General features: G+C 37.3%; 2 protein-coding genes across 2 annotated transcripts in view; one reads left to right on the top strand and one right to left on the bottom strand.

Moving 5' to 3' along the window:
• LOC110712955 (cytochrome P450 71D8-like) overlaps positions 1-17,097 on the bottom strand; it is a 46,819-nt gene extending 29,722 nt beyond the window's left edge. Inside the window, exon 1 of the mRNA XM_021891415.1 lies at positions 16,523-17,097. Within this exon, the coding sequence (XP_021747107.1) occupies positions 16,523-17,097 (575 nt within the window). The remainder of the gene's footprint in view (positions 1-16,522) is intronic.
• An 8,102-nt stretch (positions 17,098-25,199) lies between these two features.
• Positions 25,200-26,833, top strand: LOC110713002. The gene is made up of 3 exons (XM_021891459.1): positions 25,200-25,631; positions 25,724-25,867; positions 26,159-26,833. Exons 1-3 carry the CDS (start codon positions 25,200-25,202, stop codon positions 26,831-26,833), a joined length of 1,251 nt encoding a protein of 416 aa, XP_021747151.1.
• The last annotated feature ends 340 nt before the right edge of the window (positions 26,834-27,173 follow it).

Here is a 27,173-nt window from a genome sequence, read left to right as displayed (position 1 = left end):
AGCGACGTAAAAAGCAAACAAATAAAAAAGAAGTCGTACCGCGATGATCCAGTTCCGGACATGTGTGGTAGACATATCCACATGGCGGCCGCCCCATAAAGCGCTCACTGGAAATCCGCGCGGCGATGGTCTCGCCGGCGCAGCAGAGGGGAAGTGCTCATAGAACCAGATCTACAAGGATTAAAAAGTGTGAGTAAATGCTAGCTAATATGTAGAGCTAAACTTCATAGTGAATATTGTTTACCTCTACGACCTTCCAAAAGGCAGACAAAGCAACATTCATCCCAAAGGACCGGTGTCGACACGAGTCCCTCAGTGCACGAACGAAGTCAACGTAGGCCAAGCTGGCCCAGTCATAAGTCCCGACCCGGTGAAGATCGCGGACAGCAGGAAGGTAGTGAAGCAACGCCCTACTACCCTTGTCAGGAGAGAACGTTCCTAACAACAACATCAGTGAAAAAATGCGCACCCGCTGCTCTCGGGTGGTCGCATCGTCATCAAAAGTCGTTGCTAGCGTCGAGCGGTGAATTCCCCTAGCACTAAACTAAGCCGTCTCGACCTTAGCTCGGGCCCGAATAGCGATCGGCCCCACAGCTCCTTGACCTCCGCAGAAAAGACGTCGATTCCACTGTCGAACGACAGTGGCACAGAGTTGAACTCAAGTCCTGTGATGAGACTGAAGTCCGTAGGGGTGACCATCATCTCGCCCCAAGGGAAGTGGAAAGTGTTAGTGGTGTCCCAGAAGAACTCCACCAAAGCGCGCACTATATGGTGATCCCCACTATAGGCAACCATAGCCTCGGAGTTCTCGAACAGGGTGGACAGTCCGCAAGACTCCCATAGGAGTCTCGTCTCCCGATATCTGGCGATGTACATCCTGTACAAATCGCCCAAACCATCACAGGCGGAACCGTGATAGCGCGTCCTCCCAACCGTGATGCCCCGTCTCACCCTCTCAGAAATGTGGTGGACGAGGGCGAAGAACAGGGTCCGCTCATCCCACTCGGGAAGTCGACCAAGCGAAGTGGAAGGTGTGACATCATCCTTTACGGGCTCATGCTCCCGTCAGGTGTTCCGAGACTGTGAACCCGAGCCTCGCTGTCTAGCCATACTACATTGTGCAAAATCATCATAAATTAAGGTTCTACAGTATCTAAGGTTCGCCTAGCCGCATGATACTATGTTCGCAAAAACAGAGTACGTAGTACTAAAACAGAGCACAAATTCAAATTAAGCATAACGACCTTTTTTCAAACAATCACACAATTTCTTGCAATACTATAGTAATTATTGTGACAAATTGGACAAGAATTGCTAGCAAAAAACATCAAGAACAAGTCACATTGTTCTTCACGACCTTAGGAGGTCCAACAATGGTAAATTGCTCATTTCTTCACCAAATTGAGTCAAACAAGTCTCAAATTACTCCCAAGGCAATATATAAACATAATCAAGCAACTTCATGGCATAAAACTTGACAAACAAAGCAAATTGAGCATTATTAATTTCGAATTTACATGAAATTCGTGAATAAACATGCCAAAAATTCATAAAAAATGATGTGAGTTTGAAGAAAACTTACATAGATCGGGAAAGTTGATGAAAAGAGCTTTGATTTGCAACGAATTTGAGTAAATTCGTTTGAGAAACAAGCAAGAACCGAGCAATTGAAGTTCTGCGGTTTTTCGAGCAGTTTCGCGACGAGCAAAGCAGTAAAATGAAGAAGAAAGGGGTATTTAAGGAAATCCTCGTGCTAGCTCCAAGCCCTAGGCATTGGCGTCAAAAATTAGGCTTGGCTCCTGGCGCCAATCTCAGCGCCTGGCGGTAACGCTAATTGTGTGGTGCTGATGGCTTTGCAGCGGTGCCAGAACACCCAGCCACTTGGTGAGGTTGTTCTACCTTTTTGCAACATATTTTGGGTTCCTTCGTACGTCACCTTCTAAGCAACTTGACATGATTTTTAGTAATCGGCTTGATTACGTAAAAAGTGTTCGACCTGATGAAATATCGTCTTACTTAGCTTAAAGCGCTTAAGCATTGGTTCATTAACAAAAGGCACCGACATAATGGTTCATTCGCAAAAAGCACTGACATGATGGTTCATTCACAACAGAAGCACCGACGTACAGGTTAAAAGCAACAGAAGCGCCGACGTACAGGCATAGCGGAAGCAAAGTTCAGGCAAACTTTTAAAGATCAATAAGCGTAGGTCTTCGGTAATTTCCTTTGGAAAATTATCGCATCAAATGAAGATGACTTCAAGCGAGGATATCTTCGGCGACATTTCCTAGCTTGTGGAGTGTTGTCACAAACAGCTGAAGGTGATTTCAAGAGAAATAATCTTCGATGGTATTCCCTTGGACGTGGAATATTATCAGAGCGGAGGAGGATCTTTTCAGGCGAAGCAATCTTCCAAATTGGAAGCGGTTACAAGCGTAGCGTTTTTCAAGCGGGATGGCATTCTCTAGCTTGTAGTAGGTCATCAAAAACAACGGTAAAGCGGCAGAAAATTGGTTACTTTCAGAGACGTGTGCTCGACAATGCAAGATACGTGTTTTTTAACTCTTTTATCTGTCTAACTAACGCTAGTTTTGCAGGTATCAGCGTTACAAGAGTGGTTTAGGATCGCAGAACGTTCTGAATCACTCTCCGTCCTTATCGCTACTTTGACTTTTGTTCTCGAAACTTGCGTTTCTCCAAACTCAGTCAAAGTGGGGGCTTCTATAGACACCCATTTGTGTCTCCCCAAAACCATACCCAGTGATGAGTGTCTTTCACGTCGAATCATAATCGAATGAAGTGAAAGTGTGGAAAGTTTAGTGTAGCAGAAAGTTTTAATTTCTTTTCTCTTCTCTCTGTTTTTTGAAAACTTATTTTAAGAAAACAGCCAATCCATTTTGGTTGTTCCATGATATGGGTCCAATAGTAGTGTAGTTGGATGGGGCTTGCAAAGACCTTTCCAACGATATATTATAAGCCCAATTCCGATGAATATTGAGGAAGTTATGACCAATTTACTAAACTGGGTCCGGTTTCAGCTTTATATGCGGCCCAATGATCTAGGGGAGGACCTAATATGATTTATCATTCCTAATGCAATTAGGAATGGTTTTAGTCTTCTAGATTCTTCTAGAAGGTTCTTTTCATTCCTAATTCAATTAGCATTGATAAATTGACTTTTGTTGACTTTTCAGAGTTTTAATTAAAATCAAATAGCATTTTCGAGGAAATTATATGATTTTATCCTCCAGTACGGCAAACTTATCTGATTATCGAAAACGCGTTAAAAGCAGGCTTGGTGCCTGACTCCAGGCATTGGCGCCTGGAACCAGGCCTGGCACCTGGCGCTAGCCATTGGCGCCTGGCGCTAGTGTTGGTGCCTGGCGCCAGTTAGCCAGGGTTTGCGCCAGCTCTGTTTTTACGCGTCAGACTCTGTTTTGTTTATTTTATCTTTTTGGCTAATTTTCTCTATAAATAACGTATTAAAAACTCCGTTTTCATTCACCAATATTCACCAACTCTCATCAAGATTTTCTTGATTATTCTCTTTCTCTTTTAAAAATTAGTCTTTTTCATACAAAATTCCGCATTCACAAGATCTAGAAACACCTATCCATATTCGAAGTTGCCTTCGCCCTAGACGTGAAAGGTTTAATTTCTGAGGGTTTGGTCCCAAATCTCTATTTCAATTATTTAATTTGATTGTTTTGATTATTATTTCCCTTGAAGTTACTAACTTGTGTATTTTGTAATTAGAAACAGGTACAAGGCATCAAAGTTAGTAATTTAATGGTTTTAATTGATATTATGATATAGAAATCATGTTTATATTGTTATTATGATATTCCTAGTATCATGTCTAGGGTAACTTTAATATTAAATATGCTTATTATGATTCCTGCGATGCTTCCTATGTTCTTCCTAATATTTATGATTGTTAGTATCATGTTAGGGCTAAAGATTTGATTTTTATTGCTTAGTGACATGCTAGGGTTTGTTATTATTCCTGTTAGTATCATGCCTAGGATGTTATTATTATTATGCTTTAATATTAACATGAACATCATTATGATTATAATTGTTATAATTTATGATGATTATGAATATTATTATTATTATTATTATTTTGATGATGATTATTTTATTATTATCATTATTATGATTATAATTATTAATTTATTATTATGTTGCTTGATATTTACTGTTAATGCTTGATCACGCCTTTATTGCATGCTTAAAGGGATTGGTACTTGTAATCACGCTTAATAAGATATTTAATAATATTGTTTAGGGTTAATTTGATTATATTTCAAGTGATCGGCAATAATAGTTTATTTGTGCATTAAATTCAACCAACATAGATAAATAGGTTTAGGGTTAATCCTATTGATTGCATGTTAATTGAAAAGCGCACATGAATACGATCAGAATAAAGTAGAGGCCTATTATTAGGGTAGGTTCAATCTCTTTTAGGTTGGATTTGTACCTTCATCCCCGAACCCTTATTTGGTTTTAGACCTTATGGAGTTGACGATCTCTTGGATCGTTAAGGGGTGTAACCTTCACCCTATGAACGGTTTACAAGTTCCTAAAAACTTGTTGGCGACTCTTTTTCTTTATCTTCTTCCCTTTTGGACGCCACCGTACTTTAGTGTATGATCACAGTGGGGTTCGAGCTAGGGGTTAACGCTTGAATTTATTCCCTACACATGGGTATGTAAATTATTACCGATATACCATGTTTTCCGTTAGGAAAGTTGATTTATTTTAATTGTAATATGGCAAGGATCGAAAAACTCCGTTTTTCCCCCCAAGTAACCTTGTTTGCCGTTAGCAAACTAGGTTTACTTTAACTATAATAGGTCTGGGAGCGAAAAACTCCGTTTTTCCCCCCAAGTAACCTTGTTTGCCGTTAGCAAACTAGGTTTACTTTAGTTATAATAGGGTTGGGAGCGAAAAATTCCGTTTTTCCCCCCAAGTAACCTTGTTTGCCGTTAGCAAACTAGGTTTACTTTAACTATAATAGGTTTGGGAGCGAAAAACTCCGTTTTTCTCCTAAGTAACCTTGTTTGCCGTTAGCAAACTAGGTTTACTTTAATTATAATAGGGTTGGGAGCGAAAAACTCCGTTTTCCCCCCAAGTAACCTTGTTTGCCGTTAGCAAACTAGGTTTACTTTAACTATAATAGGTCTGGGAGCGAAAAACTCCATTTTTCCCCCCAAGTAACCTTGTTTGCCGTTAGGAAACTAGGTTTACTTTAATTATAATAGGGCTGGGAGCGAAAAATTCCGTTTTTCCCCCCAAGTAATCTTGTTTGCCGTTAGCAAACTAGGTTTACTTTTATTGTGAGAATTGAAGTTTAATGTGCATACATAGGTGGCTTAAAATTTTAAACATGAAAATTATATAAATTACCATTTTGTTTTAACCGTTAGATCTCTGACAACGTGTCGCATCAATCGTCACCTTTTCAACTTCCTTTTAACTTCTTTTTCCTTTTTTTTTTACTTTTCAAATTTTCACATCTCTTTCGCAAAAAATTATCCTGTTTAAGCGATTTTTACCAGAGAAAACTGCGATCTTCATTTGGGAAAACTGCAATTGGACTTTGCTGGACTTGTCGTTTTACTGAAGCATCAACAATTCTTCTTTACGTCGTCGCTGCAATCAAGTAGTTTAAGGTATTTTAAAGATTTCAATTTCAATTTACATGCCTTGGAATACATTCGCTGTTTACCCATTTTTTAGTTTTTAGTTGGTTTATTAAATGTCCAATAATAATATTGAAGAAGAACAACCTACCCTTAGTACTGTTGGGCGTCGTCTTATTAGGCAGTCTTTGGGAAAAGATCCCGGCCATAATAAGAGTGGAGTTTCATCTTTATCTGATAACATTGACGACCCTTTTCCGTTGTTATCAAAGAAAGAGCAAAAGGAGGCGTTTTACCGTCATAAAATATTAGCAGATTGTGAAAAGGCGCGGCGCCCTACAAACCCTAATATTCCTGAGGACGTTGAGGTTCTTGACATTGAGCCTGTTAGCATCCATTACCATTTGCGAAGTTTTGCCGACAAACCTGATTTTGACCATTAAGGAACCAACGTCGGAAACATTCATATTAGAACTTCAAATATGTCGAGATCTAAATCGACTGATTACCCATCTCAGGCTGCAGATGGTGCAGCGGGGCCTAGTGTTGAGGCTGGACCGAGTTCTAGGCCTGAACCTAGCAAAAGGACTGGTCAGGCGCAAGTCATAAGTTCTTCTAGCTCTGAATTAGAAAAGGGTTCGAAATCTCCTGTTCACGATTCTGCTATTAAATTGTGTTAAATGATGACGACGATAGTGATGAAGAGGTAAACCAGGGTGATAACGCCGAAAGCCCTGAGAGATCCGAAATGATTGACCTCATGGCTCAAGTTACTCATGAGGAAAGCTTAGATGAGGAGTATTATTCTAAAACCGATGAGGTTGATTACCGACCACCCCTTATCTTACCCTCTAATAGTAAAGTTGCTGAGGCTAGTGTTAGCAAGGTTTGGCTAAAATTGGCCGAGGAAAAGGAATATTGCCGTAAGGCAAAAAGATTTTATGGTTTGCCAGATGGGTATGAGTTAACACTTCCACCACCCTCTGCTACTGTTCTTGATTGTTTTGACGGTCACATTGCTATTTATGCCAAACACTTTGGATTCGGCCTCCGATTTCCTCTTCATCCTTTTATTGCTAAAATCTTTAAGGCCTGGAACGTATGCTTGGTACAAGTTACTCCTCCTACTATTCGTGTCGTTATCGCTCTGGTTTGGGTTTTGTTGTTTAAAAATTTTCCGTTAACATTGAACTTATTTAGGAGGTTAATAACTTTGAAACGTGATGGACAATCTGAAGGTAGGTGGTCGTTATATACGACCTCTCATAAGTTCGCTGTAAATCCTAAGTTAACGAGATGCAAAGGTTGGCAGGATAAGTTCTTCTATATGAGTGTTCCAGAAGATTTTCCTATCCGGAGAACTTTCTTTCGGCCTCATCCTCGTTTCGGCCATATTGCCGAGAGGGATCTTGGCCCTCAAGAACAGAAGGCCTGTGATTATTTTGACGCCGTTAGGATTAATGTCGGCGGGAAAATTTGAGTTGTTCTGAAAGTGTGGTTGCCAAATGTAAAGTACATTTTGAACAACGCACCACTATCTTATATCGGTCTATATTGGACTGATGCTTATGGTACTAACCTTATAAATTATTTTCATCCTTTATTTTGTTGGTAATTTCATATTAATAGGATATATATGTTATCGTATTATATAGATATATGCTTTTACTAGCTCTTATATTTATTAAAAATCTTTGGTACATGTAGGTCCACAGAATTTGGACAAGGTAGCTCTCGGCCTATCACTTGACGGCAAAAGAGTGGTATCCCGCTGTCCCCCATCTCCGAGATCGGCATTAGAAACTTTTACTTCCTTTTGCTCACGTGCACCTACCCGTAACCCTAAAAGAAGAGCGGAGGAAATGGCCGATGAGAATATGAGAAGAAATCGGCGTCTAACTTCTTTGGCTAATAGACACGGTGGTAGTGTTGCTGCCGTTTCAACAAGGAAAGAAGATGAACCAGCATCGAAGCGGTCAAAGACCGACACTGGACAGCCAAAGGCCCCTTCGCCGCCTAAAGCTTCTGTTCCTGAACAATTGGTTTCGGCAATGGCAACAACCAATATAAATGCCGAGAAGGTGTTTGAAGACCTTACTGTATCTCTTGTTCCTCAACAGGTAATAAACTTAGTATAGAAAAATCTATTACTCATAACGGCTAAACAATTTTTATCATACCATTATTATTATTATTTATTTTTTAATGATTTGCTTTCTGTTAGGAAACTACTCCCATTTCTACTGAACCTCAACAGGTTGGACCCGTTAACTCCGATATAAGTATTCCCGGTATTACTTATCGTGGTGGTCAGTGGATTGAACATGTTGAAGGAAAGATTCCAGATGAGGTTCTGGATAGAGTGGAGGCTCTAGAGGGTCGTTCTCGTGATCAATGGCGGCCTGAAATGGACGTCTTTCGCAACGAGTCCATTTTCACTGACGATCCTTTACGAGGTGGAAATCTAGGATATCGGCTTCTGGGAAATGTTTCAACTCCAGTTGATAGGCCGTCTGGACTTATCGGCCCTGTTGCTGCCCAGCATATGCACGATCTTATGATGGTATACAGTTATCGTTCTATTATTTTCATTTTTCATCTTACGTTAGTACGTATAGCTTATATCTTTCATATCTCGCATATCTATAGGCGGTTGCTTCTGGAACAGAGTTGGTCGAAATGTATAGATTCTACCAGGATAAGTATCATTAGAACATATCCAATCAAGAGTCTTTGGAGACATCTTTGAAGAACGCCGAGAAGGCTCTTGACGGAATTAAGCTAATAAAAGCGAAAGATGATGCTGAATTAACATCTCTGCGCGAGAAAGTTGATACAATGAAAAATCTTGAAGAAGAGATAAAGGATCTGAAATCTCAGCTTGAAGATAAGAACGCCGTTATGAATTAACTTTCTACTGTGCAGAATGATCTTTCTAATGCTAAGGCAACAATCAGCAATCTGGAAGGTAAACTGCAAAAAATGGAGGCCGACAAACCTGGAGTGCATCAAAGAGTGGTTAGCCGTTATATGTCATCGGTAGAATTTTGCAGTAAACTGCAAGATTGCTTTGATGGTGGGTGGATTGCCGCTTAGAGATGTGCTGCTCATGCTATCGGCCTGAAACAAGAAGACTGGGCAAAAATTGAAGCGGCGTTTAATAATGATGCCCATAAGACATCTTTTGGATTTGAACAACAGAAGTTATTAGATGAAGATATTTTTAATCTTGCTCCTTCTGCTGATATCGGCGTTTCCGACCCTAAAATCTTAGAATCTCCTTAACCTAAGAACAAATTAGCTTAAAGGGGCGGGCAACCATCACCAGCATCATCTTGTGGCTCTTTTATTATGGGGGCCTTACTCATTGTAATTTAAGTTTTTGTTATATATTTTTAGAAAACTTGTGTTTTTGACAATGCTGTTTTATCGGCATATACCCTTTTGTGGTGATGTCTGTCGATCTTGTTTTAGCTTTGCCAAAACATCGTTTCTTTCATAACACTATGTATGTATAACTTCAATACATTTATGCTTTTATGTAGTTTTAAGAACTGCCTTGGCTCTAACTCTTATCGGTTTTAATCATTTAACCTAAAATCATTTTATTTGAGTATGCAATTCGTACACCATACTTGATAAATATAGTGATATCTCTTCTCATATCTCCTTTTTTGTAATCTGGTGATAAACTGCAATATGGGGTGTAGTATAGCCCCTTACTTCTCCCCTTTTAGTGCAAACATCATTTTCATGATGTATGTACTTACAGGTTTTTTTGATACGGTAGTAGTTAATATTTTGTAAATCATTGGTCACTTGCGCAACTATGCAATAGTTTCGCAAGTACCCTTATCTGCGATCATGTTTTAGCTGCGCCTCATGTCGGCGCATACTATATAATGATTTGGCCGGGACTTTATATTGAACCAACAACCTCGTGAATTAACGAATACAACTGATCAGGTTGTAAGTGCGTTGTCATCACGGAAGTGGTTTTTGGGTGTCCATCCCAATTAACGGTGGTCTGTTAAATGGATCATGCCTTTGTACGCATATTATAAAATGGATTACTGCGTCTGCTTTTATTTATTGTCACAAATGCACAAAATACTTTTACATTATACAAATTTTTATACATAATACTTTTTAAGAACTGCCGTATTCCAGACATTCTTTAGCGGTTTTCCGTCTTCAGATTCCAGATAGTATGATCCTTGCATTACCATATCTCTTATCCGATATGGACCTTCCCAGGTAGCTGTTAACTTTCCATCTTCATTTCCCTTTCCTGTTGCCGATGTTCTTCTTAACACTAAATCTCCGATGGCTAGTGGTCGGTGATTAACTCTTTTATTATAGGCTCTTGACATTCTATTTTTGTATGCGACCGATTTAACTGCTGCTCTTTCTCTTACTTCTGGTAAAAAGTCTAACTGTTGTCTCAATAGTAGATCATTTTGCTCTTCACAGTAATGTTGTATCCTGAATGTCGGCAAACCGACCTCGGCTGGTATAACGACTTCTGTTCCGAAAACCAAGTGGAAAGGGGATTCTCCCGTTGCCTCTCTAACTGTTGTTCTATTTTCCCATAAGATCTCTGGAATCAAATCTGCCCATAACCCTTTGGCATCTTCGATCTTTTTCTTTACTGCCATTACTATCTGCTTATTAGCTGCTTCTGCTTGGTCGTTTGATTGTGGATGGCAAACTGCTGCATACGCAAACTTGACTTTGTACATTGTAAGCAAAGATTTTACAGGCTTGCAATCAAGCTGCGATCCATGGTCAAAGACCATTGTTCTCGGAAGGCCAAATCTTGTGAAGATATTCTTCCAGATAAACTTTCTCACCTCTGGAGCTGATATTGTGGTTACCGGTTCAGCTTTGATCCATTTGGTGAAGTAATCAATACCCACCAGTAAGAATTTTCGACCTCCAGTTGCTGACGGAAAGGGACCAACTATATCCATTCCTCATTGTGCAAACGGAACTGGATTCAATATCAGCGTTAGATCATTCGGCGGCTGATTCAGAATAGGTGCAAACTTTTGACATTTTTCACATTTTTTGACATAAGAAGAAGCATCCTCATTCATTGCTGGCCAATAATACCCTCTTCTCATCACTTCCCTTGAAAGAGCTCGTGCCCCTAGGTGATTTCTGCAAGTTCCCTCATGGATTTCTTCTATTAACATTGCAGATTCTTCTGCCGTTATGCACCTTTGTAATGGGAATGAGAATCCTCTTTTGTAAAGTTGGCCTTGGTATATTATAAACCATATGCTATCTTTTCTGATTTTTCGAGCTTCTTCTTTCTCTATCGGCAAAGCTCCTGTCAACAGGTATGTTAGGATTTTGTCATACCATTGATCCCCTAGCTGAATACAATGAACGCCCTTTGCCAACTCGTCTATGCTTCTGTGCTTTAGAACTTCTACCATAACCGTTCTCTCCAAGTCATTAAAACTTGAACTGGCTAGCTTTCCTAGAGCATCAGCCTGCGAATTTTGTGCTCTGGGCACCAATTGAACTTCAAAATATTGCAGTTGGGCTGTAAGTTCATTTATTTTTTCTAGATATTTTATCATTGCCAATTCTCTTGCTTCGTATTGTCCACTAAACTGACTGGAAACCAACTGAGAGTCAGTTTTAAGAATTAACCTTTTTGCATCTGCCGCTATAGAAAGCTGAATGCCTGCTATTGCTGCTTCATATTCAGCTTCATTACTTGTTGCTTTAAACTTAAACTTCAAAGCATACTCAAAAGTTTCTCCATCTGGAGCTGTTATCACAATACCAGCTCCAGATCCTACTAAGGTTGCTGAACCATCTACAAATACCTGCCACGTCCCCAATTCTTCCTCCTCATCATTATAAGAGGTTTCCACGACAAAATCCGATAAGTCTTGTGCTTTTATTGATATTCTTGGCTTGTAATACAACTCGTACTCTGACAACTCAACAACCCACTTCAATAACCTTCCCGATGTATCCATTTTTTGAAGTGATTTTTCTAATGGATGATTCGTAAGGATTTCCTAGCGGCAACAACAACAGCAAATGCCATTTTTTCTATCACTGGATATCGTCGCTCAGCAGCATTAAGAACGTGGCTGACAAAGTATATCGGCATTTGTTTCTTGGCTCTTTCAACTAGCAGGACTGAGGCTACTGTTTTTGGTGACGCCGATATGTACAATTGTAAGTATTCTCCTGGCTCCGGTCGTGCTACTGTCGGGAGAGACTTCAAATGGTTTCTTACCATCTCTAAGGCATCAGCTTGATCTTTTCCCCATTCAAATCATTTTTTCTGTCGCAGAACCACAAAAAACGGGAGTGCTTTATCTGCTGATTTGCTAATGAAGCGCGTTAAGGCTGCCATTCTTCCTGTTAATCTCTGGATGTCTCGAATTGACCTAGGTTGCTTAATTTCAAGAAGAGCATTGACCTTATCAGGATTTGCATCAATGCCTCGTTAACTAACCATGAAACCTAAAAATTTTCCAGATCGAACTCCAAAAACACATTTTTCTGGATTGAGCTTCATCTGATATTGCCGCAAAGTTGCAAAAGTTTCTTTCAAATCATTTATGTGATCTTTTTTCATCTTGCTTTTTACTATCGTATCATCTACATATACTTCCACATTACGGCCTTTTTGATTTGCGAAAATTTTATCAACCAGCTTTTGATATGTTGCACCGGCGTTCTTTAGCCCAAACGGCATTGCCTTATAACAGTATACCCCGGCATCTGTTATAAAAGCTGTTTTAGGCCTATCTGCTTCATGAAGACTAACCTAATGATATCCGGAGAACGCATCTAAGAAGCTTAACATCTCATGGCCAGAAGTTGAATCTACTAATCTGTCTATCCGAGGCAGCGGATAACAGTCCTTTGGGCAAGCTTTATTTAAATCTGAAAAGTCCACGCACATCCGCCATTTCCCAGTCGGCTTCCTGTCCAATACGACATTTGCTAACCATTCTGGATAAGAGCATGGTTCTATAAATCCTGCCGTTAACAGCTTGTTGACTTCTGCTTGAATGACTTCGATTTTTTCTGTTGAGAAATTGCTTTTTTCTTGCCTTACCGGTCTAAACCTTCGATCTACATTAAGCTTATGCTCCATTACCTCCGGATGTATGCCAGACATATCATTTGCCGAGAAGGCAAACACATCTGCATTCTCCCTTAATAAGCTGATCATATTGCACCTCATTTCAACATCCATATCGGCCTCAACTTTAACTGTCTGATTTGGGTTCCCCAATCGGAGCTCCACCTGTACTGTCTCACCTCCTGGTGACGGCCTCGGTGCAGTTTCTGGCCTAGAGTCAAATTTTCCATGGATAAATCTCGCACCGTTGGCTCTCTTGCTCGCCTCGGGTTTCTTGGTACTTCTCCTTTCTGCTCTGGATTTTTCAGTGTCGTGATATAACATGATTTTGCCATTACCTGTTCGCCATGTACCTTTTCTACAATCCCTCTATTTGACACATAAGCAATAGTTAAATGGTAAGTTGATATTACTGCCTGTATGTCGTGAATTATCGGCCTTCCAACAATTCCATTATATGCCGATGGTACATCCACTACCAAAAATTCAGCCATTGCATCTCTTGCCGTTGTGCCATCTCCAAACCTAACAGGGAGAACTATACTCCCTTCCGGCCTTACTGTCGAACCGTTAAACCCAATCACCGGATAAGATACCAGCGTTAGATATTGTCGACCTATCATCAACACATTAAAGGCCTGCATAAACAAAACATTCGCTGAACTTCCTCCGTGAACTAGAATTCTCTTCACATCAGCTCCATTGATTTTTGCTATTAATACAAGGGGATCATCATGAGGAAAAACTATTCCTTTTGCATCTTCTTTGGTAAAGGTTACATCTGGAATCTCAGACGGTTGTGGACGATCAACGACATTTAGTGCATTAACAATGTGCCGATGTTCCAATAGGTGCTTTCGTGCTCCACTTATCGTCCCTCCGTGAACTTGTCCACCGGTTATTACATTAACTCTTTTTCCAGTGGACGACGGTGGTTGCCCACCTTCACCTTATCAGCTCATTTGCCCTTGCCTTTCTGGCCTGAACTCTATCTGATGGCGCTCTGGCTGCCGGTATTGCTGCTGTTGACTTTCACCAGAGTGTAACCGATATTGAGTGAGATGCCCCCTTCTTATTAATTCTTCAATATTATCTTTTAACTGCACACAGTCTTCAGTGTCATGCCCCACATCTCGGTGGAACATACAATATTTCTTGGTATCCCTTCCTTTCGCTTTCATCGGCATGGGCCTCACCCATCCTTCTCGATTCTGATTTACAGAATATATTGTAGCTCTCGGTGCATTCAGAGGTGTATACGAATTATATCACATTGGTGCTTTGGTTCCTCTAACCTCTTGACGGCTTCCTCCCCTTGTTGCGGTAGGATTCCTCGGCCTTACAACTCCTGAAGATCCCCCTTCAGACATCGGTTGAATATCGGTAGAACTTACTCGGCTGCTTGTTTTCATCAATTCTTCGCTTTTAATATAATCATGAGCTTTGTTGAAAGCTGCAGCTAATGTTGGCTGATTTTTTCGGGTTAAGTATCTTTTAAATTCTGAATCATTCAGGCCATTCATTAGTGCCATGACTGCTATCTCCTGCTGCAATCTTGGAATTGTATTGGCTTCATTATTAAACTTCCTTACTTAGAGATTCATCTGCCTTTTGAGTAACAACCTTTAACTCTCCAGAAGTTCTCTGCCGAACACTGTTACTAACATACTGCCCCACAAACATTTCGGCTAACTGCTAGAAACTATGGATTGCTCCATTTTCAAGATTATTAAACCAATCGGTCGCTGCTCCAACCAGAGTGGTGGGAAATACTTTACACCAAACGACATCAGAATTGGTATATAAAATCATGTGACCCTCATATGAGATCATATATCTACCTGGATCTCCCCTTGCATCATACCGACATGTCGGCATTTTGATTTTTTCCATCGGTTGATCAAGGATGCTCTGCACAAATGGTGATGCCCTTAACTGAACTACTCTTCGCACCACTCCTTGCTGATAAGTCCCCGTACTTTCGTCATGACCTGAGGATTGAACCTCTAATTCTCTAGGGGTCTGTTGGGATCTTATCGATGACCCTTCATGCCGGCGTCTTTGCGAACTTCCGGTCTGGTTAAATTGATTGCCATGAGTTGTAAAAGGCATCCCTTCTCCATCTTGGGTTGCTCCTACTTCTTTTCTTTTTTTACTAATAACGGTCGTCACTCTTACGGCCGTTTCCAGCTCTTTTGATGTAAATCCAGCCATAGGGTCTGCATCTGCTCCAGTTTTCCCTTTAAGAGTTAACGACATATGAAATTCGTTACCCTCCAAAGTATGAGTTTCATCCTCAATCTGAATATCTGGATTAGGCATTTTTTCTACTTTTTTTTATTATTATTTTTTTATCGGAAGGTATGAGGCTCTTTTAGGCGATAGAAGCTATTAAGTAGCTCCCCCTCCTTCTAGCGTCAATTGTTTCCGCAGGAATCCGATGACCCAAATCCAAGATCCGAAGCTCGAGTGTATAACCCGTTCTGCTCCTATCGGCCAAATAAGAACCTACACACAAGGAAGAGATTATCTAGCCCCGGGATGAATCCGGGGATAACCACTCCAAAGATTAAGTTAGCAAGTGTTTATAGAAAGAAGAAAGAGATTATTTAGAGAGAGAAAGTAGAGAGAGAGTGTGTAATAAATTCTACCTTATTTATGAGGTAAACTAGATTATTTATAGGTTGATTAAGTGACGGGTTGCAATTTAATAGGCAAAGTAATTTTTGCCACGTGTCAAACGTGAGAACGACACGTGTCAGCTACTTGTATGCCGATATGTATGCTTTATATATAAATGTCGATATTAACAAGAATTGTTGATGAACCGGACTCAAATAGTATATCGGCCTATAAAACAATATCGGCCTGTCATACAGTATCGGCCTTAATATAAATGTTATATAAACATTTCCCCATACAATATCTATTATTGTGTAAGAGTAAAAATTATAAAAACTTGATATTATGAAAGTATTTTATAAGACGAATCCAACAATATCCTACTTGACTATATTGTTTTTAACGTATAACTCATATTATATGGTCAAATAAGAGTTATGAATAGTGCAAAAAGTCCATTGTTGCAATATTAATAGAACGGAGGAAGTAAATGTTACCGTTTGACTATTATATAATTCTAAGAGGGTAATTACTTAGCTTGATTTTATTATCCTCCACACCTAAAATACATAACTTCCTTAATCTTAGCTTAGTTACTCTTTTATAGCCACTGGTATATATAAATCAATAAAAAAAAAAGTATAGATCTAGTTAGGACGTAAGTAATGGATAATGTGATATATGAGGTTCTTGGGAATTCGACCCAATGACCTGATATGAATTCTCAATCCTACCTAAAATGATCCGATTTGAACTTTTCCTGAAGTCCTAACTCAATCCTACCTAAAATGACCCGATATGAACTTTACTTGAAATCCTAACTCAATCCAAAAATATAGTAAACCCAAAATGACCCGACCCATACCAACCTAAGCAGCTAAGTATGGAGTATGTATTTGCTACTGATTTTAATCACAACTATCCAAAACTTAAATTTCAAAATATATATGCACTTCCTTCTAAAATTTCGTAATGAATAAGTAGAGAAACTAAGGATACTTCTCAAGTTCTCATCTATGATCTATCCTAATGATTTCATATCCTGTGACTTTCCCTTAAAACATCATAATTTCCTCTGTTTAAACATTACAATAATATATTAAAGAGCATAATGTATGCAAGTTACCTTAAAATGATGTTAAAGTTGAGAGCGAATATGATGTCGCTAAGATTGACCACAGACCCTGCCTTTGCCTGCGTAACTAGAGACTTGATGGCATCCATTACCTCCTCTTCTTTGACAGGTCGAAACGCCTGAACACGGTGAGTCGCAAAGAGCTCAAGTGTTGCGATCTTACGTACTTGCCGCCAGTACTCACCGTAGGGTGTTAACGCAATGTCGCTACAATTATAGAACACAACTTCCGGCATCATCATCTTTGGCCGACTACAAAGGACTAAATCGTGAGTTCTCATGACCTCTTTCGCCATCTCGGGTGAAGGTATCACCACTATTGGAATCTCCCCTAGCTGCAGATGCATGATAGGGCCATAGCGTTTCGGCAGCTCCGCTAGACGGTGGTGTGGGAGGGTTGTTTTGGAAGCAAGTTGGTGGAGGTTTCCTATCAAAGGTAGCTTTGGAGGACCTGGAGGTAAATTTCTTGTTCGTTTTTGACTTTGTTGCTTAAAAAATAAAAATATTGTAGTTACAAAACTAATAATCAACAATGTTGATGATGACAGTAGCCAAGTATACTCCATTTTTTGGCCTTGTTTATGTTTTGAAAAGTTTCTTGCTTTACTTTGATTTTTTGGCAGAAGTCTATTTTATGGCTTCCGTTATTAGTTTTATTTATTCCGTTCTAGTATGCAAGGCTTCTGTATTATTACTTGTCTTTTTTGTGCTTAAGTGATTTAGCTCGTTCACTTGACCTTATTTTTTTTGAACTAAAATTATTTTACTGAAACAAAATTATTTTTATCGAACTTAAATTAATTTTACTGAACTGAAATTATTTTGCTTAACGGAAATTATTTTTACTATTTTTCTAGGAAAAATTGATAATTACCCTCATCTATAATATGCAAAATTGGAATTACCACTTCAAGGTTTTTTTTTTTTTTTTTTTTTTTTTTTTTTTTTAAAAAAAAAAAAAAATTAACACCTAGATTTTTCCAAAACTTTTTAAACTCCCACCCATTTGACGAATGATGTTATTATGGGGCCCAATTTTGCGTTTTACCTGTTTTTCCCTCTCTTTCCCTATGACGACATCATTCGTCAAACAGGTGGGAGTTTAAAAAGTTTTGGAAAAAACTAGGTGGTAATTTTTTTAAAAAAAAAACTTGAGGTGGTAATTTCAATTTTGCCTACTATAGATGGTGGTAATTATCAAATTTTCCGATTTTCTATTATAATTCTTCTTTAAGAAAACTGAATTTTACTGAACCAAAATTATTTTACTTAATATTATTTTTTTTAGGTGAAGTGAACAGGGCCTTATACTTTAAACGGCGTAGGAGTTTTAGATAATTTTATTGAGTTACATAAAATAAGAAGTAAGTGGGGTAGTTTAAAGGTGGTCCTATATAAAGGTGAAAAGTTATATGGATTAAAACTGAATACAAAACCAATACAAATCGAATTAACAATTCCAGTTCGGTTTTTCCGATTTTTGTTTTAGATCGGTTTGAGATTTTTAATAAATAGGGATTACGGATTGGTTCGATTTTGGGCTTTCAATAACTGAAAACCAAATTTTCAAACCAAATTATACTGAATCCAATTCCCAAACCCATTTCCCCTTCATAACTAAATTAAAACCCTAATTCATTTTCCCTCTTTTACGATCCCTGTCATTTCACTTTTTCATTCTTTCTTCTCACCTTGCGATTATCTTAAATTTTCCCCTTTGTCTCACCACCTCCATCACCACTTGATAGCCATCTCAATCACTCACTTTCTTCTCTCAATCCGTCCACTCTCACTTGCGGCCAGCCACAACCAATCGACCATCCTACCCTTACCGATGGTAATTCTCCACCAGCTTCTCCCTCCTCTTTCAAGTCTCTCATTTTTCGACTTCTCCCTTCTTGTTTGATAATTTGAAGCATTGATTTGATGAAAAGATATGCACTATTAACTCTTAGATTTGAATTTTTGCAAATTTAGTGTTAATTTGAAGAATTATTTAAGTGTAGGTATATATCAAAAAATAGGCTTTGTACGTATTTTGATTTATCTAAAAAGAAATACAGGCTTTATATTGTGTGACGAAGAGGGTAACACATAAGGGAATGGTACAATTAATATGAAACTTTTAAAAAGGAAAATGAAGATGAAGAGCAAATACAAGGAATCAATTATTATTTTGTAGAGGCAGGTGCTCCATGCGCATGGTACGCCCGGAAAGACATTACCCTATAAATAAAATAATATAACTTATAAATAAAATAACATTACCTAGCTATAAATAAAAAAACATAACTTATAATACAAGAACATTACATATAAATAAATAAATAAAACATTACCTATAAATAAAAGAACATTAAATAATAAAATTGTAGTTATAATAATTTATTATACATTACAAACGAACACAAAGTATATCATGTTTTCTGGAAAAGAACACTGCATATAAAATAAAAAACATTGCATATAAATAAAAGAACATAACTTATAACTAAAAGAACATTACTTATAAATAAAAGAGTATTATCTTTCTGAAAAAGAATATTACACATAAAAATAAAGAACATTACATATAATTAATGGAAAAATGCTACTACCTAAATCCATGGAAGAAGATGATGAACAACAATGGTAGTGCCAAAAATTCATACAATCAAGAAATTTCATGATAATAAAGCTTCATATGAACAACAAACATCATCACAAAACACAAAATATAGGTAAAAAGAACAAGTTAATAGAGTTCACCATAGAAGTACAACCTAGGCTTTCATATTCATGGAATAGATTAAAAATGAACAAAGAAAAAGAAGTCAAACCTCAAATGAGTAGGAAACCCTTGTAAAGTTAATTAATAGTGGTAGTTAAGCTAGTAGACCACTCAATTACAAGTTCTTTAGCCAAAATCAAAACTACCCAAAATTCTCAAATTATGAAAAATTCAAAAAATTAATTGTGAAATTAGGATTTTGGAGTGTTAAATCTAGTAAAAATGCGTTTGTGAGTGATGAATTAAACACACAAAAGTTATAAAAAGCAAGAAATAAAATGAAAGAAGAAGTTAGAGGAAAAGGAAAGAGAGTGAGTATCGAAGAGAGAGATAATGAAGGGGTAAAATGAACATCACGTATAAATTTTTTGAAAAAAAAAGAACATTACATATAAATAAAGAACAATTAATTTGTCTCAATATTCTTTTATTTATATGTAATGTATTTTCGAGTGTACCATGTATATGGTACAATGGTACACCCCCCCTCCCTCACACTATACTATTTTCAGAAGGAATAATGAAGAACTTTTTAAATTTTAATTTAATGATTTTAAATTTTTTTAATTTAATATTATATTTTGTGAAATTAATTATTTTATTTGAAAATAAGGAATAATTTTTCAAAATTATAACTAATTATTTTAAAAATAAATAAATAATTCAAAAAAAGGGGATTGTATAACTAACGACGCCCTTACATTACTAGGTAACACCCGCATTTAAACATGGATGGACAAACAACCCTCGTGTGTATTCCATGTTTTTCTTCCCTGAACTCTAACTCAATATAACATTCTTCCCTCCTAACACAAACCACCACTGATCGAGAGCATGGTCATCGGACACATCTCTGGAATTAAAGTCGATTTTTTTTTCGTTGGAGGGGAAAACGCCTAATTTTTTCATAACTCTATGGGAGAAACGCCTAGAATTTTCAAAAGTCCTTAGGAGATTCAAAAAGTCTAGGCGTTTCGATCTGTAGAATTTTTCAGTTTTTTTGCAGTTTTTATTTTTATCATAACTTTTGATCCAGAACTCGGTTAAGACAAATAAAATATATTGTTTAAAAGCTCTAGAAGTCTACTTTCTAACACAAATGGAATCAAATTAATACATTTCTAGATCTTTTGTGATGTTTCATGTGCCCTTCTTTTGAGTTGTCTACTCTGCCCTACTCTGCTGAAATTTACTATTTAATAATAATAATAATAATTAATATTTTATAATGATAATGATAGTAATATTAAATAATTATTGATAATTATAACTAATATTTAATGATAATAATTAATATTTTATATTATTTAACAAATTCTCTGATGTTATAAAAAGAGTAAAAAAATCTGAAAAATCAAATAATAATAATAATAATAATAATAATAATAAATATTATAATAATAATAATAATAATAATAATAATAATGTTGCAATTTGCTCTGCCCTACTCTACTAAAATCTGCTATGCTTTGCCCTGCCCTGCTCTGTTGGAATCTTCTTTGCTTTGCCCTGCTGAAATCTGCTCTGCCCTGCTCTAGTCTGCCCAGAATCTCAAAAGAACAGGGCCTATATTTGCATTCCGTCATTATGCGCATGAGAATAAGGTATATTACTAGCACTTACATTCCCTTGCCTATATGAATGCTAGGGTGTAAGTCTATCCTTTGGTAATGTGTGGACACTATTGCAAAAAAGATACTTCTCTTAAAAAAATAAAATTAAATTAAAATTTCGTATTGTACCATTTGTACAAGACACTTGTGCAAAAGCTTTAAGATTAGACTTGTTCTCTTCAACTTGTTTCAAATTTTTATTCCTGAATAAATTCAAGTCACATGACACCACACGCAAACATTCAAATCAGATCAGATCAGATCAGATCAAATTAGAACTTTTAATAATCATTTATTAATTGCTAAATGCCATTAATTGCATATTATTAAAAAAAAAGAAATTTGTATTTTACCACTGAATAATAACACTAATGTTGAAATTACCACTTAATAAAAATTATTTTAAATTACCAGCCCTTAAATTAAAAAATTATTTAAATCACCGCCTTTTCTTTTTTTTCACTTTTTCAAATGTCGTGGGGCCCACATAATTGCTTTTAATGATTATTTTACCCATATTTTCTTTTTTTCCCCTCGATTTTGTTGTATAAAACAACCTCTCACACTCCACAATATCGAAATCATTTACCTCAAATTCTCCCAATTTATGCAAGCTTTAATTTGAGGAATTCTTCCACTGAAGTCATAATCAGGTAATTAAGCTCAATTATTTTTATTTCTTGGTAAATAAATTTGGGGGTATTATGAAATTAGGGTTATTGACAAAAAATAATTTGGGGTTTTCTAAAATTAGGGTTATTGACAAAAATTAACTTGGGGTTTTCTAAAATTAGGGTTCTTGACACAATTTAATTGGGGATTTTATGAAATTAGAGTTTTTGCCACAATTAAATTAGGGGTTTTTATGAAATTAGGGTTATTCACAACAATTGTTGTAAAATGGTACTTTTTCCTGAAATTTCTCTTGAATTTGTTCATGTTGTTTTACTCATAAAGAAATTCTATATTGATAAGATGGATACACGCTAATTTCATCACAAGTTTGGTAATGAATGACATGCTTTGATAATGTGTTTGATAGAAGCGGGATTTTGCACTTACAATTGTGCAAAGTTATATGTTGTTCTAACATGTCATTGCTTAGCTTGTAGATTTTGGAGTGTTCTCTAACAGGTTTGGTTTCATCAATGATGGGAGGTTAAATCATTTTCAGTGATTAATTGATGTAAACTAAAGTAATTAAATGGAAGAAAAGTAGTATAGAGGAAGAGTAGAGTAGAATAGAGAAGAATAGTCATAAGAGAGGAAATTCGAGATAATTGAATGAAGAAAAAAGGAAGGAAATAATAAACCTGGGCCCCACAGCCGAAAAGTGATTGGAAATAGTGAAAAGATGGTAATTTAAATAATTTTTTAATTTAAGAGGTGGTAATTTAAAATAATTTTTTTGGCAAAATTGGCCTCAATAGCACCAACTATAGGTTGGATGTAAACAATATCACATCCTTAATTGGGCGCACTCGATATCACAAACTATTAAGGGGGTGTTTGGTTCGCACGGGGGAATCATAATGGAATGAATCTAGAGAATGAAGGAGAAAGGAATGAGTTGACCCTGATTTAGCTTGGTTGTTTGGTTGTGTCTATGAAACGGAATGAACTGTTCATTGATTCCCTTTGTGACTTTTTGGTTCAAGCCATGGAATCAAAGTATGAGTTTTTAAATTCCTTTTTTTATTTTTCCCAATAATAACCTGTTATTGTATGATAAACTTGTTCGTCTTCCTAAAATTTTTTTATAAAAATTAAAAAAAAAAGTTGAAGAAAGTATCAGCAGCATTCTTCGTCCTCCCCAAAATAAAAATAAAAATAAAAATTAAAATACAAACCTTGATAAAACTAGCAGCAATAAACTCTTACAGATCTCAAATTCAAGAGAAAAAAAAATAAAGGCAATTTGACCATGTGTTCTTCGTCCTCTTAAAAAAAAGGAAATTTTAGAAAATAACACCTGAAAAAACACAAAATTTTGTTTTTAACACCACAAATTTTCAAAGTTTTATTATAACACCACTTAAAAAAAATAATTTTTAATTTCACCACCAGATAACGGTATACTTGACGGAAAACATGTGTGGGGCCCACAAATTAGTTTACCCTCCAAATTTTACCCATTTCAAATCGATTCTATCTCCTTCCATTGATTGTTAACTACTCCTCCTTCATTGAATTCTCTCCTTTATTATTCAACAACCTAAATTACTGTCTACAATCAAACCCTAATTTCATTTGTGTGGTTGTGAAATTGAATTGCGAAGGGAGGTGTCAGATTAGGAGCGAACCAAGTGAGCTGGAAGTCAGTCATTTTCGTCAACAAAAAAAGCTTGGATCTTTGTTGGATTCTGACAGGAACAACAACAAGATTCCAAAAGAGGTACTTTTTGGACCATTTAAAGTATTTGTTAGCAATTGTCGAAGTTAATTATGTCATTTTCATTAGGATTGCAGGGTATTTTGGGGAAAAATGTTGGAACCCTAAAAAAGTAAAATTGGGTGTGATTGAGAATGACTTTGTGTACTGTGCAAATTTGTAATTAAAGTAGTATCTGTTTAATTTAAGTACCAATTAGTGTAATTGGTTAATTGATTACTTTAATGGATTGTGTTTGCTGACCTATTGAGTACTGTGTACATACTTTTACTGTTTAACATTGGGTAAAATATGCTTGTTTATGTTAATTAAACTAGTGCCTTTTTCTGTGTAATTGTACTTTGATATGCTGGTTTTGTTGACTTGCATCATATTTGTTTATTAGATAGATAAATGGCCAACAATCAAGCTAAGGCATATTAATTGATATAGTATTGAGAGTGGGGGGTGCTTTTGTTCCTAAAAGAGTGTCCAACACCAAACATTTGCTTTGCTGGTGTGGGGGGTTATGTTTTTGGAGAAGGGATGTGGTAGTGGACAAGATAGATGTCCATTATTTGAGGGAAGCATCTGTGCATGGGTTTTTGTATTTTAATGTTCATGTACCTCCAAACTACAGACTGTGGTATAAACAAAGAGGGAGGACCTTTAATACAGGGAGGAGGGAGGTAGTATATGAGGAGGAAGTGAAGGGGCTGTTAGAGTCAGTGAATTGGGAAGGGTATGTGGAAGTCTTTGTGACTACAGATGAGACATTAAGGCCCATACATGAGGCCCAATCCACTCCAAAAAAGGCTGAGGGAAAAGGGAAGAAAAGTACATGACCTATTCTAGTTAGGAAGAGCCCAAGACTGCACAAAACTAATCCTGATGTGATTCTGGTAGAGAATCCTAAACCTAGATCTACAAATGAGAAGGGTAAGGGGATAGGAAATAATGAAGGGGTTCCTTTAAAGAGTGAAAGGGTTTTTGGTAGGGAAGCTGTTAGATAACGGGAAAAGTAAAGCTAAGGTTAACAGAGATTCTGGCAGTGGGAAGGTGTTGGATAAAGGGAAGGGGAGAAACAAATTTGTAGCTAAGGGACTGGTATTTGATGAAAGCAGTGAGGTCAATGAATTTGGGAGTGAGGAAGGCTATTCTTCTACTGAAAGGAGTGAAATTGACATAACTTGGAGCCTGGTGAGGAGGAGTATGATAGTGGGGATGAAAGGTGGTTTATATAGAATTCTGAAGAGATATTATAGAAGGTAATAAGAAGTCTTGGGAAGCAGTTTGATGTACATGATCAGGGGGTTGTAAAAGATCCTAGGGCAACTTTGACTGAGAACTTAGATGTCAGTGAAGTTCAACTGCAAGAAGAGCTTGAGGGAGAATCAGATGAGCTAAGGAGTTTGGATGGTTCATCAGATGAAGATGACAACAGTCCTTGGTTTAACGAGAAAACTGACTTCACTAAACCTATTGTTCTTGTTAATAGACTGAAGTTTAATAGTGTTGAGGAGAGCTCTTAGATTACATGCCATAGAGAATAGGTATGAATACTAATTTTTACATAATGACAGTAGTAGGATTACTATTCAATGTAGGCACAGATGTGGCTGTAAGTTTAACACAAAGACAAGTAGGATGCCTATGTGTATATGCAAGGGTGGAGTGAGGTGCAACTTCAAGATTCATGCTAGGAAGTTAGTTAGACAACAGAATTGGCAAATTAAAAGCATGAGGTTAAAGCAAAATTGTGTGAGAAGCAGGGAGAATAAGAAGGTCACTGCAGAGTACATTGCTGAGAGGTTCCTTGAATATTTCAGAAGCAACCCAACTTGGAAGGTTAAGCATATAAGGGATAGGGTACTTCAGGACCTAGGGGTTCAAGTTACTTATTTTAGGGCTTAGATGGCTAGATGTAGAGCTAAGTTGATAATTTTTGGAAGTGCAAGAGAGCAGTATGCAAGGGTCTGGGACTATGGCAAGGCCCTAATGAAACACAACCCTGGTTCTGGTTGTAATGTGGTTGTAGATGGGATTGAGCAGCCTGAGGCTCCCCTGTTTTTGAGAATGTTTATGTGTTTGAGGCCTTTGAAAGATGGTTTCCTGAGGGGTTGTAGGCCAATCATTGGGGTGGATGGCTGCCACTTGAAAGGTGCTTATCCAGGGCAGATTTTAGTGTTTGTGTCCAAAGATGGGAACAACAGAATTTACCCTATTGCTTCGGCAACATGTGAGGCTGAAAACAAGGAAACATGGGTTTGGTTCCTAGAATCACTGATGCAGACCCTTGGGAGTGTAGATGAGTCAGGTTTGACCTTCATGTCAGACAAACAGAAGGTATAATGCTCTTGTTTTTTGAATTAATTATGTTGTTGTTCTATTATTAGTTGTTTAGACTGAGAAACATGTGTTTGGATTGTGTTAAACAGGGACTGGTAAAATCATTTTCTCAAGTTGTGCCAGAAGTAGAAACTAGATTCTGTGTTAGACATATTTGGGCAAACTTCAAACTGAAGTTCACTGGATTTGTTTTCAAGGAGTTATTTTGGAGTGCTGCAAGAGCAACAACACAAGTAAGTCTGTTCTTTACATTGTTTTGAACAAGTTATGTATGAAATTGTGTAGCTAATAGTATAAAAGGTGGTTGTGATTTTGTCATGTGTAGAACAAGAAGTGGGTTTGATAGTAGGTTTTATCCTCTGTTTTTGTTGGTTACTTTTCTTTGTTAATTTGTGCTACTAATGTATGTGTAGCTTGATTTATTTTGGAGTGATGTATGTGTAGCTTGATTTATGTCTAGCTTGGATTATGATGTACAAATTTAAGTAGTTGACTAGGTCTATGTTCCTGTTTTATTTGTGTAGCTTGAATTTGAAATACCAATGCAGCAGATTAAGGAGCTTGATGAGGAGGCTTTTGATTATTTGAACAAAATCCCCACTGTGCACTGGTGCAGACATGCATTTAGTGAGAACTGCAGGTCCGACATGTTGCTAAACAACATGTGTGAGACTTTCAATGCAGTTATTAGAGATGTCAGAGACAAACCTATCCTCACCCAAATGGAATGGATGAGGAGGTACATGATGAGGATAAACAATGAGAAGTGGGAGGATTCCAAGGAAATCACAACCAACTTGACTCCATATGTTCATAAACTATTTCAAAGGATGAGCTATGTGTCTAGGAATTGCATTGTTCAAGCTGCAAGAGATGACACTTATGAGGTGCAACTGAAGGATGACCAGGTTCTAGTTGACTTGGGAAATAGGAGTTGTTCCTGTAACCATTGGCAGTTGACAGGCCTCCCATGTATTCATGCCTTTGCATGCATAATGGATGAAAGAGCTGTTGCTGAGCAATATGTCCACCCCTATTACAGTATGGCCACCTATAGGGCAGCAAATGAGCTTGCAATTCAACCCATGGCGGGGCCAAAGCACTGGGACAGAGTAACACATAAGGGAGCCTCAGCCACCAGCCATCAAGGTGCAGCCTGGGAGGCCCAAATTGAAGAAAAGAAAATTGGAACCTGGTGAGGGTACTTCTGCATCAGGGGGACAAAAGGGTGGATAGAAAAGGAAAAACCAGTGAGAAATTGTGGTGGACTTGGCCACTATGCTAAGACTTGTAAGCTTCCTACTATACCAAAACCAACTGAGGAAAAAGCTACAGGAAGACCACCTTTAAACTCACCATGGGTTGTAGAGCAGAGGAAGAAGAGTGAGATTAAAGCAGCTAAGATGGTATTGTTTGGCACTTGTTCATTTTTGTTTGATTTTTTAAAGCCTATATTGAGTGTTGTAATTAACTTTTCTTTCTTTTTTTTAATTGTGTTATCCACAGAGTGCAGTAGGGGCTGGTCCAAACAACATTGAA

The sequence above is a fragment of the Chenopodium quinoa genome, unplaced genomic scaffold (genome assembly GCF_001683475.1).
Source record: "Chenopodium quinoa cultivar QQ74 unplaced genomic scaffold, ASM168347v1, whole genome shotgun sequence".
NCBI lineage: Eukaryota > Viridiplantae > Streptophyta > Magnoliopsida > Caryophyllales > Amaranthaceae > Chenopodium > Chenopodium quinoa.
Note: the sequence above shows the minus strand (reverse complement) of the source record. Positions and strands in the feature narration are given on the sequence as shown.

Excerpts from the sequence above, each read along its gene's own strand:
- LOC110713002 (XM_021891459.1), top strand. The coding sequence starts at position 25,200 with ATGGCTAGATGTAGAGCTAAGTTGATAATTTTTGGAAGTGCAAGAGAG. Across the intron at positions 25,632-25,723 it reads TCATGTCAGACAAACAGAAG|GGACTGGTAAAATCATTTTC; the intron begins GTATAATGCTCT and ends TGTGTTAAACAG. Across the intron at positions 25,868-26,158 it reads CTGCAAGAGCAACAACACAA|CTTGAATTTGAAATACCAAT; the intron begins GTAAGTCTGTTC and ends TTATTTGTGTAG.